The sequence below is a fragment of the Panthera pardus genome, unplaced genomic scaffold (assembly GCF_024362965.1).
Source record: "Panthera pardus isolate Hobbes unplaced genomic scaffold, ASM2436296v1 HiC_scaffold_17, whole genome shotgun sequence".
Classification (NCBI taxonomy): Eukaryota; Metazoa; Chordata; class Mammalia; order Carnivora; family Felidae; genus Panthera; species Panthera pardus.
This window is the reverse complement of record NW_026526732.1, coordinates 64,042,920-64,062,192: the sequence shown is the minus strand read 5'-3', so window position 1 is coordinate 64,062,192 and position 19,273 is coordinate 64,042,920. Positions and strand designations below refer to the sequence as shown.

Here is a 19,273-nt window from a genome sequence, read left to right as displayed (position 1 = left end):
AATTGCTAACTCATATATAGCACTGTAAGACAAATCTACAAACGAGTCCAGTATTTGCAGTTCATTACAATTCTTCTGTCTTTAGCCTTAGAGCACATTGTCAAAATAGTGCACTCCAAATTGTCTAGGTCAGTCCTCCCCCCCCATCACTTCTCCCACGTGTTACTCACTTATAATACAGTTCGATTTAGGTGTTTCTCTTTATGTTCCAATGAATCCCTCTTCCACGCACCTTGATTTATTTCTAGAGCATGTTCAAGTTTAGCACAGTTCTAAAATCATAACAACACATTCAAACCCTTCCACTGCACTGTCCCTCACCAATCTCCCATTCCTACCCACCGATTTCATAGTTCTGATTTGTCTTTCCAGTATTTATCTGTGCACAGCTAACCATATGCATTTACTATTTTCCCCATCTTCATACACAGAAGGTAGCATCCTATAAATATTCTTCTGCACTTTGCTTATGTAACAATAAATCCTGGAAATCAAATGCTTCAGATATTTTATTCAGTCTATTGAACACAGTACTCCAATGTGCTGATATACCATGGTTGGTTCAACTAGTCTGTGTATGGGCCGTTAGGTAGTTTCTCATATTATGCTTTTATAAACAATGCACTAAAGAGCTTGATGCATATGCATTTTTTCTGAATTGCTAGACGTATATACCAAAAATAAACTCCTAGAAGTGGGATTGCCAGGGTGAAAGTTATAAAATCCTTGGCCCATACATTTTGAATCTTTGTGGGGTTTTGGGTGTTTTTTTGTCTTTTTGTTTTTGGTATTAATGATGTTTTTATTTCACAGAATATTTCTTTAACAATCTTTCTGTGACACTTAAACGTGACAACATACATAAATTTATGCATATATGTGGTAGCTAAAATATAATTTGTACTGGTCAGAAACGCTATGATATTGCACATGGTACAACACCGGTGTCCCCTGCCTCATTCATGGCAATTTGGGGAGTACACATAAACTATATTTAGGTCTATTTCCCCAAAGAGGAGTGAATTAATTCAGCTATTTCTTTTCTTTCTTAAATATGCACTTTCTTACATTAATTGTGTGGTAGGAAAAAACATGAGTTGTAGCACCAAATAAATCTGCATTTGAAGTCCAGTTTATCATATTCTGTTATTTGAACAGTTTACTTAACCTCACACCCATTCTACTTTCTGGCACATAAGAAATATCACTCAAGGATTATTTATTAGCTTTCCTTCTGTGAAACTGAAATCTAATTGACGTTTACTAGATAATGAGAGTTGGGTTTTCAGGAAAACAGTCATACAGATAGATCTACAAAAGCTATGTGTTTAGAATATTTCCTGGAACACAATTATGTCCTTGATCAAATTAGTTTATTTCCATTCTTGGAATTCCCACATAATTTGAGGTGTATGTGAATTTGCAAACCTTCCTGAGCCTCCACGAGGGTTCCTTAATTGCTTTATACACTGTCCCCTTGGGAAACATCATCCTGTTGGCTTCACAAAGGTCAGCAGGAGCACAGGCAGATTTGAAAATAACTTAAAAGCCCTGAACTGCCTCTCCCCTTTAGATAATTTCCTTAGAACATTAGTTCTTTGAACACAGACCTGATTGCAGAAAATGTCTCTTCCTCAGCAAGAAAACTCCAAATCCCATTCAATCTTCACCTACCACATTCCAGGGATGGGGGTGGGGGGGATGCCAGGGGGTAGGGAGAAGGAATTAAATACTTTACGGAAAAATGTTAGTGTATATACGCATGCGCACATACGCATGATTTCTTCTTTTAAAAACATAATGAGGGGGGCGCCTGGGTGGCTCAGTAAGTTAAGCGTCTGACTCTTGGTTTCAGCTCAGGTCATGATCTCACGGTTAGCGACTTTGAACCCCACAACAGGCTCCATGATGACAGCTAGGCACCTGCTTGGGATTCTCTCTCTCCTTCTCCCTTGCTTGCACTCTTACACTCCCTCTCTCAAATAAACAAAAAAAGTTTAAAAATGTAAACATAATGAGGGTATTGTATAAATTAATGTTGTCACATCGTAAAGTTTAAAAATCTCTGTACAACATGAAGAAAGAAAAAAAGTCTCTGCCTTCAGCAGTCTGGAAAGCTGTTAAGAACAGGCCCTGTGTGGAGCTTAGATTGCTGTCAACATTCAGGGAATGATCATGTCTTCTGTGATATCATTAACTCCCAGGTGGATGAGGAAGGGAAGCAGCCCTGTTCTTGAAATTTTCAATTGCTTTTTCTGTTTTTCTTTCTTGGTTTATCCACATCCATCTCGGTCCCCAAAGACACTGCATGTCAGATAGTACAAGGAATAATTTTCAACTAGCTTCTTTGCTGTCTTAGAAGAAACTTTTTGCTGTTTTGTTTCCTTTGGGTTTGGTCACTTTTTCTTGGTCTTGAGCTTTCTATCAAGGGAGTGAGTATGTCATAGTTCCAGTCCATATAATCTCTGTAGAGTGAAAGATGGGACCTACAACACTTTTCTCTAAGCTGAAGGCTTGCTCTGTTGTGGCATATTGTTTATTCATTATGGAGGCTGAAGTCCAAGATCAGGGGTCCTTCTCTAGACAGCAGACTTCTGGCTGTGTCCTCACAAGGAGGAAGGCTCTTTGAGTCTTTTAAGATGTTCCATTGTTACCTTCTGTTGTTTTTGAAAAGCCTAGTGCAGGTCAGATTACTTTGCTCTTTTAAGTTATTTGGTCTTTTTGCCTAGAAAATTTGAGGATTTCCTATAGGACCTAAAGTCATGTTTGAAATCAAACAGTTTTAGTATGATATGTCTTGGGATGAATTATTTGGAGTTAATCTTACCAGTTACCTGGTAGGCCCCTTCAATATGTAGAATTAGCTCTTCTTTTTTTCCCCCAATAACTGTTTTCTTGGATAACAGTGTTGAGTGTTAGCTACACCCTATTGTTCTGTTTTCTTCTTTAAAGACTCCATTTACACATATGGCTATTTCCTTTTTGCTTACCTTCCATTTCAGCTATTTTCTAATTCTTTATATTCCTTGGATGTTTTCTGCCTTTCTTTCATATCCCTGATTAAATTTTCATTTGAGTGTATTTTTCTTGGGCACCTTGTAATTTAGTCAACTCTAAATTTATTTTTTCTTTCATTTCTCTCCTGCATTCAATTTATTCTTTTCATTCATTTCTGGCTTTTACTCTACTTCTTTTTAACACCTGAGTATCTTATGCAGGGTGTTTTTTTTGTTTTTTTTGTTTTTTTTTTAATAGCTCCAAATGTTTGTCTATTTAATCCAGTTTGGATTAAAATTAAAATTTCCTTCTGCTTCAGGGGTGCCTGGGTGGCTCAGTTGGTTAAGCGTCTGGCTCAGGTTATGATCTCACAGTTCGTAGGTTCCAGCTCTACTTCAGGGTTAGCTCTGTGCTAACACCTCAGAGCCTGGAGCCTGCTTTGGATTCTATGTCTCCCTCTCTCTCTCTCTCTCTCTCTCTCTCTCTGCCCCTCCCCTGCTCACGTGCTCTCTCTCTCTCTCTCAAAAATAAACATTAAAAAATTTCCTTCTGATTCAGTTGTTTCTTGTGCAAAGGGTGTATCAGCTAAAGTTTTTCAATGCTGTTTTCTAGTAGTAACTTTATAAAGACTTGTACCAAAGTTTCCTTTTCCTTTCTTTCATTTAGTAAATTTGGACTTTAAAAGATTTCCAGTCCAGTGGAGGCCTCTTTTGTCAATGTACCAAAGTCCCATTTCTTTCCTGAATTTCCTTTTTCTTTTTTGGTGGTGACATTGGTAGGAGACTGGGTATGAGAACTTTGATTTTGTTTTTTCTTTTCTTTTACAAGATCATTTTGTTTTTACTTCCTATACCTTTCACCACCCAATCACCAAGACTATCATTCCTTTTTTGCCTTTTTATTCTCCAGAATCCTACCTTCAAAGACTACCTACTCATGTCATGTACACACTTTCATGTTCTATCCTATAGTCAGTTCTCTGACGTACAAGGAAGGTCAGAAAGGTCAGAATGACCAACTTTCTCAGTATATTCACAACCTGGCAATGGTTTTATCTGATGACTGATGTCACCTATCTGATGACTACTGCTAGCTCCCTTCTTCTCTTCTCCAAGTTGTTTTGCAGACTGCCCTTGCTTCCTATAAAGTTTTATGGTAGAGCTTTGGTGGTTTTTACCTTTAACTTAAAACCCTTTTATCACTCCTATCCTGTAGTTAAGCTATCAACATGTTGGTGTGGTTTTATTTGTTCTTGCTGTTCTATATTTTGGGGGAGTTACTTGGGAAGATTTAGGTGTAAGCATTCACCCAATGTCCATGGCTGCTTAGAAGTCACTGGTTGAAATTTTTACTACAATCCAGGCAACACCAACTCAGGCTATAAACCTGAGGGCTGGCTTGCAATAACAAATACACTGAAGCAATTTCAAACTGCAAAATATTAGAGTAAAGGGCTATTTTCCTTATAAATTTAGTTGAGGTCCTAGTTCCTCTTTTGGGGGGCCCAGAACTAAGGGCAGCTAGTGTATTAGTAGGGTACCAACTTGGGTCGACTCTGACTTTGTCTTCTTGTACCTTCTACGTACAAAAGCTAATGTTCAAGTTTACACAATTTAGCAACTGTCTGTAAGGTCATGGGGCAGCTTCAGTCTTCAGCTGACGTGAGTTCCCATCTACATTCAGTATTTGGCCTCAGGACTTCTCACTTTCTACAAGCTCACTAAAACATACAAATGTTTATTGTATGATGATACCCAGTATGATTAGATTATTTTTTCAGCAGGAAGGTTAAAATGTCTTACTATTAGGCATGGCAAATTTGAACTTGAATTTAAAAATAAAATAGCCTTCAAAATCTGTGAATGATATCAATTACTTTTTACTTGTACTACAAAAAATTAAATGCCTTCAGATTTTCATTATTTTAAGACAAGTAAGTCTGGTTACTATATAAAATGAATAACATATAAATAATTTAGGTCAAACAATAAATATTACTATGCAAATTTCTACAATATAATATTTTAAAATTACACCTACTATATGAAAACTAACAGCAACAAGTACGAACCTGCACTATATGTGGTCTATATGTTCAAGTCTGAAATTGGTAAAATAAGAATTGTAAAGAAATATAAAATCCTTAAAAACAATAAGCTTTACAGAAAATGGAAAAACTGATATTTACCATGTCAATGAAACAAAATATGCTGGCAAATGATCAAAGGAAAAAAAAATCCTGAGACTGTAATACTGAAATCTCACCAAAGAAAGCTGAACTCTACTGAAAAGCCAAACTGCAAGCAAAAAAGAATTTTTTTACTTGATTATAAGATATGTTAAGTTTATACTTAAATTTACCGCTGAAATAATAAACTGAAAATAAATATAACACCTGTAAACTCGTAAAAGTATGTTTGTTATTAGAATGAGATAGTAGCACCCAAACCCCAAATTGTGGACAATCAGAAAATTCTGAAATCCATTAAAATCAAAGACATTTTCATATAACATAAACAATTTTAAATATCATTTCACGATGAATTCTTTGTTCTTACTTCTGCCTGTGAATATTTCTTATTTTCTACTAATCCACAACAGCTGAATAAATAAAGCCCCATTCTGAAAGATTTGGCCCAAAATGAGGTCAAAGAAAATTTCTCATGCTCTCCTTAGCGCTTTCTTCCTCCTTCCTTGAAATAAGATGCCATAAAATTCTTTAATAAAAACCTATTTTAGGAGTGCCTGGGTGGCTCAGTGGGTTAAGCGTCCGACTTTGGCTCAGGTCATGATCTCGCAGTTTCTGAGTTTGAGCCCCGCCATCGGGCTCTGTGCTGAGCTCAGAGCCTGGAACCTGCTTCGGATTCTGTGTCTCGCTCTCTCTCTGCCCCTCCCCTGCTCACGCTTTGTCTCAAAAATAAATAAAACATTAAAAAAAAACAAAAACAAACCTATTATATTTCTCTTCAAATCTAAATCTGCCATATTTCCTAACTTGTTTCCTGGATTACTAGACAGTATGAAATATTTTAGCCCAAAAGATTCTTGATAGGAAAACAACAAAAAACTTGCGAAAATGAGTCAAATCTTGCACTTCTCCGAGATGTTTCATATTACCACTTTAGGGTTAAAAATATAGTAGGTATTTAGGACTCAACTAATGATGTGTTTGGTGGTGGTGGTTGTTTTATTATAAACAAGAAACTTTGTAACATTTTTCTTGGCTAAAACCACTGCATAAATTCAATTTAAGAGTTAGGAACAATAATTAACACATCAATCTGACAACTTACCTCTGAAAGAGACCATTTACTTCTGTGGTCTAGAAGATGAATGAGTAGAACCCATAATTCTTTAATACATGGACATGGGCAGTGGTGACTCATTAATGCTTCAGAAGGCCTGACCTGTAGGGAAGAACCAAAATGAGTTCTTTAAAAGAGAATTTTATATGCCACATACCTCGTTCCAAATGTTTTAAAAGAATGATTTAGATGACTTAACACTGATGTTCAATTACATAAATTGTTTATGAAAAATGTGCCATTCCATTAAATTTTAAAATAAATCCCCATTTTAAAACCAAAAGTATACAATGAACTTCATTTTCAACTTTTAAAAAAGTTTGCTTTAATCACTGATGTTCAGCAAACTTTTCCCGTAAAGGGCTAGATAGTAAATATTTCAGGGAGATATAGTCCTTGTCACAACTACTCAACTCTGCCATTATTATGCAACATCACTCATAAATAATAGACTTAAAAAAAAAAAAGGTGGGCTGTGCTCAGTAAAATTTTATTTATAAAACCAGACAATGAGCTAGATATGGGCTCAGGGCATTGATTTCCTAACTTTGATCTAATTCATCAGCCACAACAGAAAAACTTTTAATAAAATGATTAGAAAACAAATTTAATCCATTGTAAAGCAAATTAAAAAATTTTTACAAGTCAGAATAAATACAATTGTTGGGGACCTATAAAGGTTAAGCAATTTTAGATTAAGTATGTTTTTATCAAATATACCCTCAATGGTCCTACATAATGCAGAGTATATACACTATACTTGCAAGTACAGCTAGACTTCAGAAATTGATTATGCAATCACTACTTCACATATACTATATTCATGTTTCTAATGTAATACGGAGTAAAAGATAACTTAAAGTATTACTAACCCCTATATTTGGTTAATCCACTAATTACATTAGTTGTAAAATTATGTAGACTAGACTTAAAAGACTTTGGTAATACATAAAACACAATCTAAATTATAAAAAATTATAAATCCTCATTTCCTATAAGATTTGTGCTAAAAATCTGAAATAACTGATAATGATCTAAAAATTTCCATTGCTAGCAAATGAGTAGCTATATAGCACCTTTAAATCATTGTCTGCATTAAACACTGTTAGACACAATTTAGTAAAAACAAGTAATTCTCCCCATGATTCTAGACTTTTTTTTTTTTTTTTAAACCTTAGGTTTATTTATTTATTTTTTTTAATTTTTTTTTTTGTTTAACGTTTATTTATTTTTGAGACAGAGAGAGACAGCATGAACGGGGGAGGGGCAGAGAGAGAGAGGGAGACACAGAATCGGAAGCAGGCTCCAGGCTCTGAGCCATCAGCCCAGAGCACGACGCGGGGCTCGAACTCACGGAACATGAGATCGTGACCTGAGCTGAAGTCGGACGCTTAACCGACTGAGCCACCCAGGCGCCCCTAGACCTTTTTTGAAAACAAATAAAATTTCCCTTTACAATTGTTCACTAATTTTAGTTAACTACTCATTTATTGTATTATGTAACAATACATGTATTATTAAAGGGCTGGACTCTCCTACTGGAACAGAAGTTAAATGTACAGTTATTGTCATAAACATCTTGTTTTTATTTATTTTTGACAAGATGGAAAATTAAAAAAAAACAAAAAACCGCCTCTGAAACATTAATTTCAGCCTGTACTAAATGTTTAAATCAAATTATTTTCCCAGTCAACTCCCAGATAGTAATAAATATAAAATTAGGAGAGTTAACAAGTAAACAATTTCAGTTTAAATTCTTATAAACTACACACATTAAGCAGTATTTCCATTAAGTATCAAAAATACAAATAAACTCTTAAAGCATTACCTTGTCATACCTGTTTTAAAGCATTACCTTGTCATACCTGTTGAGTGACAGGCTTATTAAATCACAAAGAAGATTTTCACAATGTTCTTCAAATAGGCTGACGTTAGTTAAATTGTCTCCTGCCAGATTCATAAACTGATGACCATATATAACTTGCTCTAAAAATATAATAAAATATATTTTTTTAAAACTAAAGTAGATTTTACTAATTCAGAAGAAGGAAAAAAACTATAGACCTTTCAACTGACTTACGACAAAACTGTAACACATAGTGTTAAAAGCAAGTTTCTTTGGAAATAAGTTAAATTTGAGGACAATTCCTTTCTTATATGATCACTAATAAACATTACCTAAAAAAGTTTTCAGTTCTCTCAAGTACCACTTAATAGACTTCTCTTTTCTTAATGTGGCCTTCTTTTTTTATAAAAAAATTTTTTTTTAACGTTTATTTATTTTTGAGACAGAGAGAGACAGAGCATGAATGAGGGAGGGTCAGAGAGAGGGAGACAGAATCTGAAACAGGCTCCAGGCTCTGAGCTGTCAGCACAGAGCCCGATGCGGGGCTCGAACTCACGGACCGCAAGATCATGACCTGAGCCGAAGTCGGCCGCTTAACCAACTGAGCCACCCAGGCACCCCTCTGTGTGGCCTTCTTTAAAAAGCAACAATGCAACATCATTTAAGGAAAAAAAAAAAATAGAGGGGAAACACTAAAAATCTTCACCAATATTTCTAACCAATCAATACTTTAAAACATTTAACAAATGCTGATAAACTAATCGCATACAATTGTTTCGTGGTATTGCTAGAGAAAACCAAGGTAACAGGTAAGTATACCTTAGAATATTGCTGTAAGGAAATATTTGAAATACAAAGTCCACATGAGAGAATAAATTATGTATTTGTATACATGTTTGCATGTGTATATATGTAAGTGTACACACATGTATATACATTTGTGTATTTTTTAATTAGTTCATTGAAAAGCAGGTATTGAGATAATGGATGTCTTTATAACATAAGTAATTGATAATTCACAAATAATTACAAAATATTGCCAAGTTGTTAATGGAATCTAAAGATACCAGAGAGCAAGACCAAGAAATAAACAGGCAATATATGAAGTAAAAAAGTATCATCCATGATATAGATAAGCTCCTAATTTTTTAAAAAAGAAACATTAACAAAAAACAATAATGAAATATAAAAAAAAGCAATAAAATTATGTAAAGATGTTCAACTTCACTGGTACTCAGAAAACTGCAAAACAGATTCAGTATTTTTCATGTATTAGTTGCCAAAAAATAAAAATAACTGATAATATCCACTACTGACAAAAGTGTGAGGCAAAGGCACGCTCATCATTAGTGTACATAAATTGGGGAAAACTATGGCAACTGAGCGTTTTCAATATTAAAGCTGAAGGCGAGGGCGCCTAGGTGGCTTACACAGTTAAGTGTTCGACTCTTGATTTTGGCTCAGGTCATGATCTCACGGTTCATGGGATCAAGCTCCACATTGAGCTCTGTGCTGATGGTGCGCAGCCTGCTTGGGAATCTCTCCCTCTGCACCTCTCCCACTCTCTCTCTCAAAATAAATAAACTTAAAAAAAAAAAAAAAAAAAGCTGAATGTGCCACTCTAATTCTAAGAATCTATTCTACAGAATAACTTGTACATGTATTCAAAGATGTATATATATATATATACATATATATATATATACACAAGGATCTTCTGTGAAATATCATTTGTAGTATCAAAGAAATAGAAATAACTGAAATATTAAATAGACTTGGCTAAATAAATTGTGACAGAGCCATAACATATAGGCCTTAAATGAATAAAGTAGAGCTATATGTACTAACATGAACAGATCTCTAAAAACTATTAAATAAAACATTATACAAAACACTATGACAATACTAATTGTGATTAGTTAGAAACAAAGACAAAAATTCTACCCATGAGTTTCTATATATGTATACCAACAGAGAGTAAGTATGGAAAGATAAATGGGCCAAACTGTTCTCTTGAAAAAAGGAATAAGACTTTGACTTTTTACTTTGGTTACTATTTGAGTTAAAATTTTAAAAACTTAAAAAACCCAGAAAGCACTTATTACCTGTAATTTTAGCTCCTGAAACCAATATTACATTGTATGTTAACTAAAATGAAAAAAAAAAAAAAATCACCTATAATTTAAAAAAAAAATAAAGGCTTAGATTTAAAAAAGAACATAAATTAGAAATTCATAAACTTACTCAATTTTTCACCAAGCATGTGAAGAATTTCTAGCACCAGCCAATGGATATCTAAGTGGAGATGTAATAAATGCCATGATGGTGGAAAAAGCTGTGAATGACATTATCAACTGTGACTGAGAATTCGTAGTACTTTACTAGGTATTTTATAGCATGTCACAACACTCCTCCGTAAGCACAAGGATAAAGAACCAATTAACTACCCACTACTCAAAAGCTCAGGGAAAAACTCTGTCTTGCTCTTTAGAGGACTCTTTCACTAGAGTTCTTTGAAAGCATATTTTCTTCTGATACTTTAGGACAGACTCACCTTGGGGCTGCTTAACAGACTTATATTAAAGGTCCCTTCCAACCAATCTCTGATTTTACTATAGCTGCAAGGCAGTAAAATAATTTTTTAACCACTTATTTTCATCATTTTGTTTTAGACTTTCCTATAAAATATTTTAACAGGAGAACTTTAGACTATCATACAGACCCTAATGAGATGCTCATTAAGAAACTGAAGTTAAAAGCAGTGAAGAAATTTACCTTTCAACTCATGCATTAAGATTCAAATCTAATTCTATCTGATACAAAAGCCAGTGCCCTTAACTACTCTGCTGTAGTAGGGTTGTCAATAACCTCCCTCCAGCCAATACTTGGTACCACCTTAAAAATAAATACAAAATACATGTTCTATTAAGAGAACAAGGAAGGGGCACCTGACTGGCTCAGTTGGTAGAACTTGAAACTTTTGATCTTGGGGTTGTGAGTTCAAGCCCCACATTGGGTGTAGAGATAACTTTAAAAAAATAAAACCTTTAAAAAAAGGGGGAAGAGAACAAAGAAGAATTACAGAGAGGGACTTGCCGTATCAACTATGCAAACAAAACAAAATGCTATACTAATAAAACAGTATTGGCTCAGGAATAGATAATAAATAAACAGAAAAACAGACAAACAGAAAAAATAGGCAAAAGAGAAATAGATAAACCTGGTATCTTAAATCAGTGGGGAAAGCATGGGCCATTCAATAAAAGACCATTTATTAACTTATTCATTTGCAAGAAACTAAAGTTAGACTTCCCACCTCACAGCGTATTTTTAAAAAAGAGATGAATTAAAAAGATGAATGTTAGGGGCGCCTGGGTGGCTCAGTCGGTTAAGCGTCCGACTTTGGCTCAGGTCATGATCTCGCGGTCCGTGGGTTCGAGCCCCGCGTCGGGCCCTGTGCTGACAGCTCAGAGCCTGGAGCCTGTTTCAGATTCTGTGTCTCCCTCTTTCTCTGACCCTCCCCTGTTCATGCTCTCTCTCTGTCTCAAAAATAAATAAATGTTAAAAAAAAAAAAATTAAAAAAAAAAGATGAATGTTAAAAAAAGTATATTTTTAACAATAGCACAGAGATGATACACATGAAAAACCTGACAAATATAATTATATACAAAACTGCAACCATCTACCTAGCAAGGCAGCTTAATTGTCGAAAATAAAAAGTGAACTGATGAAAATATCTATAATATGTAATACCCGCATTTCTAATAAAAAAAGTATCTCTAATAAAAAAGTTCCTAGAAAGTAATAAAAGACAGATGCTTAACAAAAATAGCAATTAAATCAACACTTCTCATATATAAGATAGGTAAAATCCAAAAAACATAGTCATGAAAGATATTACTTTGTAAGATTTTTTTGTTATTGTTTCAGAAAACAAAAAGTACTTTAGTGTACGATTTTTTGTTTACATGTTGAAGACTACATTGCCCTGCTTTAAAAATTCAGTCTTCTGATCTTCAAATAACCTTTCTTTTCACATTTGCCTAATTAAAAAGCCTATGAATGGCAAAACTTAGCTTGAGAACCTTTCTTTGGACACAGTCTTTATTTCTGCTGCTAGATAAATTATTTTTATTTTATGCACTTGATGAATATTCAGAAAATATAAACCAGTCCAATTTATAGAGGCCAAAATGAAGGAAAAATATCCCTCCTTCCATAATCTATCCATGAATTTTCATTAAGTGACATGATTAAAAGCAATTATCTATTTGCTTTCTACAGATTAGACAGATTAACCTGGGAATTCAATTGGGACTCTATTTACTTTTAATATTAAATATATTGGTCCCTGATAAGAAGAGTGCATTTTTTTGTTATTGTTCTATTTCATAGAAATATATAAACATTTATTTGTACATTACATTTTGGCAAAGTTACATTCCTAAAAATAATGTTATTCAAACTGGTAGAGTCAAACAGAATGAAAGAAGTTGAGATTTCAGGGAATATTCCATAGGGAATTACAACTTGCCATTCATATAAGCTCACATTTTCCTATGAAGAATTTGTTAATTACATCTATAAACTGGGTCATGCTATCAGTACAAATTTTTAAAAACCAAACTTCAGGGGCGCCTAGGTGGCTCAGTCAGTTGGGTTCGGCTCAGGTCATGATCTCACTGTGTTGGGATCGAGCCCAAGTCTGGATCCGCACTGCATGCATGTGCACGCTCTCTCAAAATAAATAAGCTTAAAAACAAACAAACAAAAACCCCAAACTTCAGTAGGGATGATTACCACAGGTTGAAAAAAAGGGCACAATCAAAACAATCTTAAATCCTATTTCAGAAGGTTTCAAAGAACAGACATTATGATACAGTTTTGAAAGTGTAACTTGTATAAGGTGATCTTGAATCTTACTGTAATATAAACTAGGGTTTGCCCAAGCCTTTATCAATGGGAAAAATGATACAAATTTTTAAAAATGGAGGTTATTTTATTTGCTTTGAAACTTTTACACATTTGCACGTTATAAATTGGAATTGAGAATAGCTATCACCGATTTAGTGTATATTATATTCTAAGCACTTTAATTTTAATGTACTTAATTGTCCTAAATAACTCTAGGAAGCTTTATCAGTTATACAATGGGGAGACTGAGTCGAGAGGTGTTACATGCCCAATGGCACATAATTAAAAAGAGGAGCCAGAATTTCAACTCAGGGAGTCTGGGCTGCACTCTTGACTAATTTCCCTCATTCTTGAATGAATACTCTTTGTGTGAAGAAAAAACTGATGATTTAAAAATTAAATAAAACAAGTCAAACCTTAATCTGGTTTTGATTTACAAATGCTCCTAGATTAATATTGGGAAGTTCAGATAGATGTCCAACATATAAGAGTAATCCATGAAGCTCATCAACCAACACAGAGGGAAACTGTGCCTCCAAAGTCTCATAGGGATGGACAGGAACATGACTCTCAGCATTCTGTACTTTCAGGTACCTAAAAAACAATTACATACATAAATAACCAGAGTCTGGATGAACCTGAACTCAGAAATTCATGCGGTGATCAAGATACTCTTTTGATATCCTACCTAAAGATGAAAACTTTAACATAATGAAGAAATGTCACACACTGCTGCCTAATATTGTCTGCTTTGCTGTGTAGAATTGATATCTTCCCTGAAACAAAATAGATAAGTGTTATCATAGTTTAAATAACTGATCAGTGGGCAGTGACCAAAAAAAAGTTTTGTAAGCCATACAAGCAGCAATTCATCGTTTGTGATTTCATCCCTTCAAAATTCATCACTATCATACATTCTGATTCCCACCAAAAATAATTACCACTTTCCGCTCCCTGAATTTGTTTTAACATACCTCAGTGATTTTGTTTATACAGTTGTCTCTACCTGGAACTCCTCCTGTCCCCACAACTTTTGCCTACCTATTTTTTCCTCATCTTTGTAGACCAAGATCCGGCATCACTCTGTGACAGGCACACTAATAGATGAAGCCCCTGGCTCCACCGCAGCTTATACAGGCCACTATGACTACACTTTTCCATGTACCACACTTATCTATGCTCGTGTGTCTGTATGTCCTACTAACTGCAAACTCCTCAGCAGCATATTTTTCCACTTTGATTCATTATCACCTTACACAGTACCTGGCATGCAGCAGGGACTCAGGTGATAAATAATACTCAACATTTACTGGGCACATACCGAGAAACAAAACAAAACAGCCCTGACAGCTGATAGCTAACAACTAGGTCATGAAGTTCCCTACTGAAATTAAAGTTTCCATAAAATATCAACAATAATCAGACAGGGCCACTCTGTGATTACAGTGAAACAAGACAAAAACAAAACCTCTCTGTAATCATGTCTGAATACAGAAACAAGGCACTATGCAATCACAGAAAAACAAAATACAAAAACAAACTCCTCTTGCAGCTAACATGACTCCTGCTTCTTTACTAATTAGAACCCTCTCTAGCCTTTCTTTGTCCCATCTCCTAGACAAAAATTAACACATTTAATTGATGACACTCTCCCTGCTTAACAGCATCCAATCCAAAATAAAGTCCAAGCCCTCTTAAACTCTACTCCAAATCAGCCAATAGAGTGTAAACCCTATCACAAGCCCCTCCCTATTCTCTGAGAAGCCCCAACTGTTCCTCATGATCAGTAAGCTACTAAACCCTTCATTGACCAAAGGTGTGTTCCAGGTGATCTTTAGTTGGTGGGCATCTAACAACAGATGTTAGCCTAAGCACTTCACATCCGGGATACCATTTAATCCTCACAAGAACTCAATGAGGTGGGAACTAGTACCTGGAACTAGTACCTGGTGTGAGACCAACAGTTAACTAGGATTGGAACCTGGGCTGACCACAGTGCCATGATTCTAATGACTACACTGTACCAAAACTGACAAAAAGGAGAAGCAGCTAGCCTGCGTTAAACCATACTGCCCTTCAATTCTCTTCACTCCCTTTACTATACTGAACCCTCCAAATCAGTAATCCATTAAGGTCAAAAACAAACAGAAAGAAAACAGCATGAAGTCTGCTGATTTCTCTTATAAGCTCTCCATCCCACTCCCCACCCTCAAAGCAAGTTGCTAATTCACTTCAGAACTGTTTAGTCTTAAATCAATTTTATCACAAATATGGAAAAATACTATAAATCTCAGCTACAACAAAATTTAAGTGTCATATTTTTTCTGAACACCAAACACTATCTGAACCTCTAATCTAATGGTTCTTCCTCTGTATTATTATGATATCCCAATAATGCATCATAGACAGATGTGCAATTCACTGTAATGGGAGTACCATTCCTTTTTGCCATTAAACATACTTAAAACTTACCAAAATCACAGCTGGCCTGTAATAAGGTTTCCAAGTTGTATAGCTGTTGCCTAATTTTAAAAAATTGAAGGTGAGAGTTAATTTCCTCACAGTTTAAAGCATGTAACAGTTAAAGGCATAATGTTTCCAAATCTATTACATAGCCTTAGTGCTGCATAGCCTCTCATTTATGGATGATGTTTAAAATACTTTGTGAATGTTTATTCAGATAGTGAAGACTATGAAAAGATAGAACATGCCTTTGTCTGGCCTTCCAAAAAATATCTATTAAAAGCTATATATATGTATACGTAATTATAAATACCATAGATTTCACTATCAATGAGATACTGTGTATCCTTAAAAGCTAATGATACTTATATAAAAATCCTAGGTTAACAGTTATATAATGAAATGTTAAATTGTATCAGACAGTTCTACAACAGTTCAGAAAAGGAACAGAATAATTTAGAGTTATCAAGGAAAGATATATAGATGTCCCCGCTGAATTCTTTGATACTAATCTCCTGTCATTCTTCCTAGCTGCTTTTTTTTTTTTAATGTTTATTTATTTATTTCGAGAGACAGCATGTGTGTGAACAGGGGAGGGACAGAGAGAGGGAGTGAGAGGGAATCCCAAGGAGGCTCTGAGCAGTCAGTGCAGTGCCCAATGAGGGGCTCAAACTCACAAATTCTAAGATCATGACCTGAGTCGAACGCTTAACAGACTAAGCCTCCCAGGTGCCCCAGGAAATGCTTATTGAAATATTTAAGAGTGAGATAACATGATGCCTGGATTCTGCTAAAAATACTTAAACCAAAAAAAGGAGGGAAAGGAATAGATGCAGGAAATGCAATAAAACCCTGATGTTTATTGCTACTCAGGGAGGATACGTGAAGGTTCATTATGGTAGTGATTCTACATTTGCATATGTTTGAAAATTGTTAAAATTTTTAATGTTGTCCAAATTAATCATATTACAGTCTGAAAGATCTATTTGGACAAAGTCGGAATTCATTCTCTAAAACTCAATGAAACATTATGACGATTCAGCAACAAAAGTAGTATTTCAGTTTGCTTCCAAAATATAATATAGTTCAAAGACTTAAACATTTGTCTTCAATACCTGATGTCAAATATAGAAGAATAAAAAGTCTGAAAAATAATAAAGACTCACTAAAACAAAAGACAAAACTCACGCAAATCATTCCTCCATCAAACATCACTACTTGATTGTTGTACTGATAATCAAGAACATGAACAACTCTACAGGTGCTTTTGTAATACTGACATTAACAACCACCCAGCAAAGTAACTTACAAAACTGAATAGCATCTACGCTCAAAAGCAGTTAAAAAAAAAAAACAAAAAAAACCCCAAAACATACCTGAATAAATGGAAGAGCACTCTAGATGAATTCACTAATGCTGTTTCTGTAACCCACTGAATGCCAAATATTTCCACTGTATCTTCTTCAAAATTAGTTGGTAAAGGGTCAAGATTCAAAATTAACCTGAAAGGAAAACTATGATTTAATCTCATAAAAAGTATGCTAAATCCCATACTATGGCATACCTTTTTTTGTCATTATATTAATGCATATTGTACATGACATGTGGACAATAATGTCAAGGTCATGATATGCCTTGATACCTGATACCTTACCTAGTCAGGAATACTACATTTAGACTGTATGAAAGATTCAGTCAAATACAGTGATAAAAAAAAAAAAAAAAAAAAGTATAACAAAGAGCAATGTAACTCAGGGAAAAATCCCAAAAAGAAGTCTAAGGAACATACTTTTGCCTGTGATCTTAAGTTGAAGAATTTCATCCTTTGAGGGGACATTTAATTTTTAAAACAGTTGAAAGTTACTCTAAGCCATGTCTGGAGCATAATCAAACTTAGTAATCTCTTTTACGGTCTCAAACAAGGAACAACTATAAAATCAACAAAAATGGTTTCCTTTCTGACTGAAACTGCTTCAGCAGGTACTCCCAAAATATTTCAGTAACTGCAGTTTTACTGCAATTTGTGTACATCTGCCCAAGGCAAGAACTTTGAACAACAGCATTCTTGTGAACTTACACAATCTGGCATAATTTCTTCAAAAGTTAAAACAAAAATAAGTCTATAAGACTTCTGTGTACAGATACACAGAATTAGAACTGAGGCAAAGACAACAAAAAAATGTGCATGTCTAACTTAAGAATTACTGTGAAGCTCCACAATATTATTTCATGTTTTAGAGGGTTATACCATTTCAAAAAACCCAGCTAGTTCGGAATTCACTTTAAGCAAAAGGGAAATTAATAGCCAGCTTCCTACCCAAAAGCTGAGGTAGCAGGAAAATAAGAAAACATAGGTAGCCAGAATTTCTTCCTAATATCGCAAAATCTTTTAGGTATGCTCCAACCAGGAAACCGACAACAGAACTGACAGCCTGAAACCATGTGATATACAAAAACGTTTTATAAAAACGCTGCTTGAACATCGAAGTTTAATGGACTGAAATCATAATTAAGGAACATTCCTCACACACTGCTGAAAAATCTGATAAGGGAAAGATAAAGTCTCCGATTTTTTTACCCACCGCTTAAGGGATCCGCTAGAAAGGTAGGACTCTCCAGAAAAATGACTTCCTCCTCCTCGGTTGTCAAAACCACAGGAAAAACATGGGGGTTTGCACCAGTCTGTCCCCAGCTCCAGTTCCAAGCTGTCGGTCAGGAACATCGACGCGGCGGAACAGTTATCCATTATGTACTTCCTGTCCTGAAATGTTTGGGATTCATAATCATTCAGGACTCCAAAGAAATTGTGATAAGATTCCAGGAGATGGGGCAAAGAGATTGGGAGTGACCTCCGAAAGTTCTCAAAACGTCCCCCCCAAGCACAAAGAAAAAAGCCCGAGAAGCCAATTCCTCAACTCTCCCCACACCGACACCCCGATAGAAAGGCTGTTTCTATTTAGGTAGAATGCACCCCCGACTGGCTGTGGCAGGAACTTCATATCTGCTCTCTAGGTTCGACTCTGCAGCCCGAACAGCGAGAAAACAAATGTTTGCAGGACAGATCCAGCTTAAACTCCCGACCCCGCCGGGTCCTGCGCAGCCCGCTACGTTACCAAACAGCACTGAACCAGTTTCCCATCAGTGAAGTGGAAAAGCTCCCTTGCACTCTCCGTGGGGGGCGGGGGTGAGGATCAGGACAGCCCGACGCCAAAGTTTAGTTCTCTCCGCCGGGAGGCAAGTTCCGCCAGCGCGGGCCGGGCACAGATCGAGGGAAGCAGGTGTCCTGCGCACCGGGGCGCCCCTCGTTCGGTGCACGGCGTACCGGCTCACACTTTCGGTCCCGGAGATCCGCCCCAGCTGTCCAGTCTAGAACCGCGGCGTCGGTGGGGTCTAAATCAGAAACAGGCGAAATTCCCGCCACGGCGGACGCGCGCTCAGGAAGGGCGGGGCCACGGCACAGTCCGCCCCGGAGGTCGGCTCGTGACGTCTACGTAGGACCCGCCGCCTCTCCGCGAGTTCTCGCGAGAGTCTGTCTGCCAAGGACTAAGTGCGGCGAGCTGCTTTTTGTTTTTTTAGTGAGTGTGTGCTTGTAGCTTTAATTGGTTCCTTTGGCTGGAAGGTGGGGCCTCACCGGGCAACGAAACTGGTACCGAGGCTGAGGTGAGCAAGGCCTAGGGACAGCTGGGTTTTCTTCGGGCAGGACCCAAGTAAGGAGTATTGCTCAAGTGAGCCCGAAGCGGGTGTCTC

General features: G+C 36.0%; 1 protein-coding gene across 3 annotated transcripts in view; it reads right to left on the bottom strand.

The window, feature by feature from the left end:
- Positions 1–18,974, bottom strand: part of MMS22L (MMS22 like, DNA repair protein) — a 123,046-nt gene extending 104,072 nt beyond the window's left edge. The window contains exons 1-9 of one of the 3 annotated variants that reach the window (XM_053904635.1): positions 18,849–18,974; positions 18,109–18,287; positions 16,903–17,028; positions 15,536–15,585; positions 13,752–13,839; positions 13,480–13,657; positions 10,393–10,483; positions 8,158–8,288; positions 6,291–6,404 (exon numbers count right to left, since the gene is read on the bottom strand). In XM_053904635.1, coding sequence (XP_053760610.1) covers positions 6,291–6,404; positions 8,158–8,288; positions 10,393–10,483; positions 13,480–13,657; positions 13,752–13,839; positions 15,536–15,585; positions 16,903–17,028; positions 18,109–18,272 — 942 coding nt within the window. In that variant the 5' untranslated portion in view covers positions 18,273–18,287; positions 18,849–18,974. The other 2 variants (XM_053904636.1, XM_019442918.2) reach the window with 2 other exon arrangements.
- Positions 18,975–19,273: the final 299 nt, after the last annotated feature.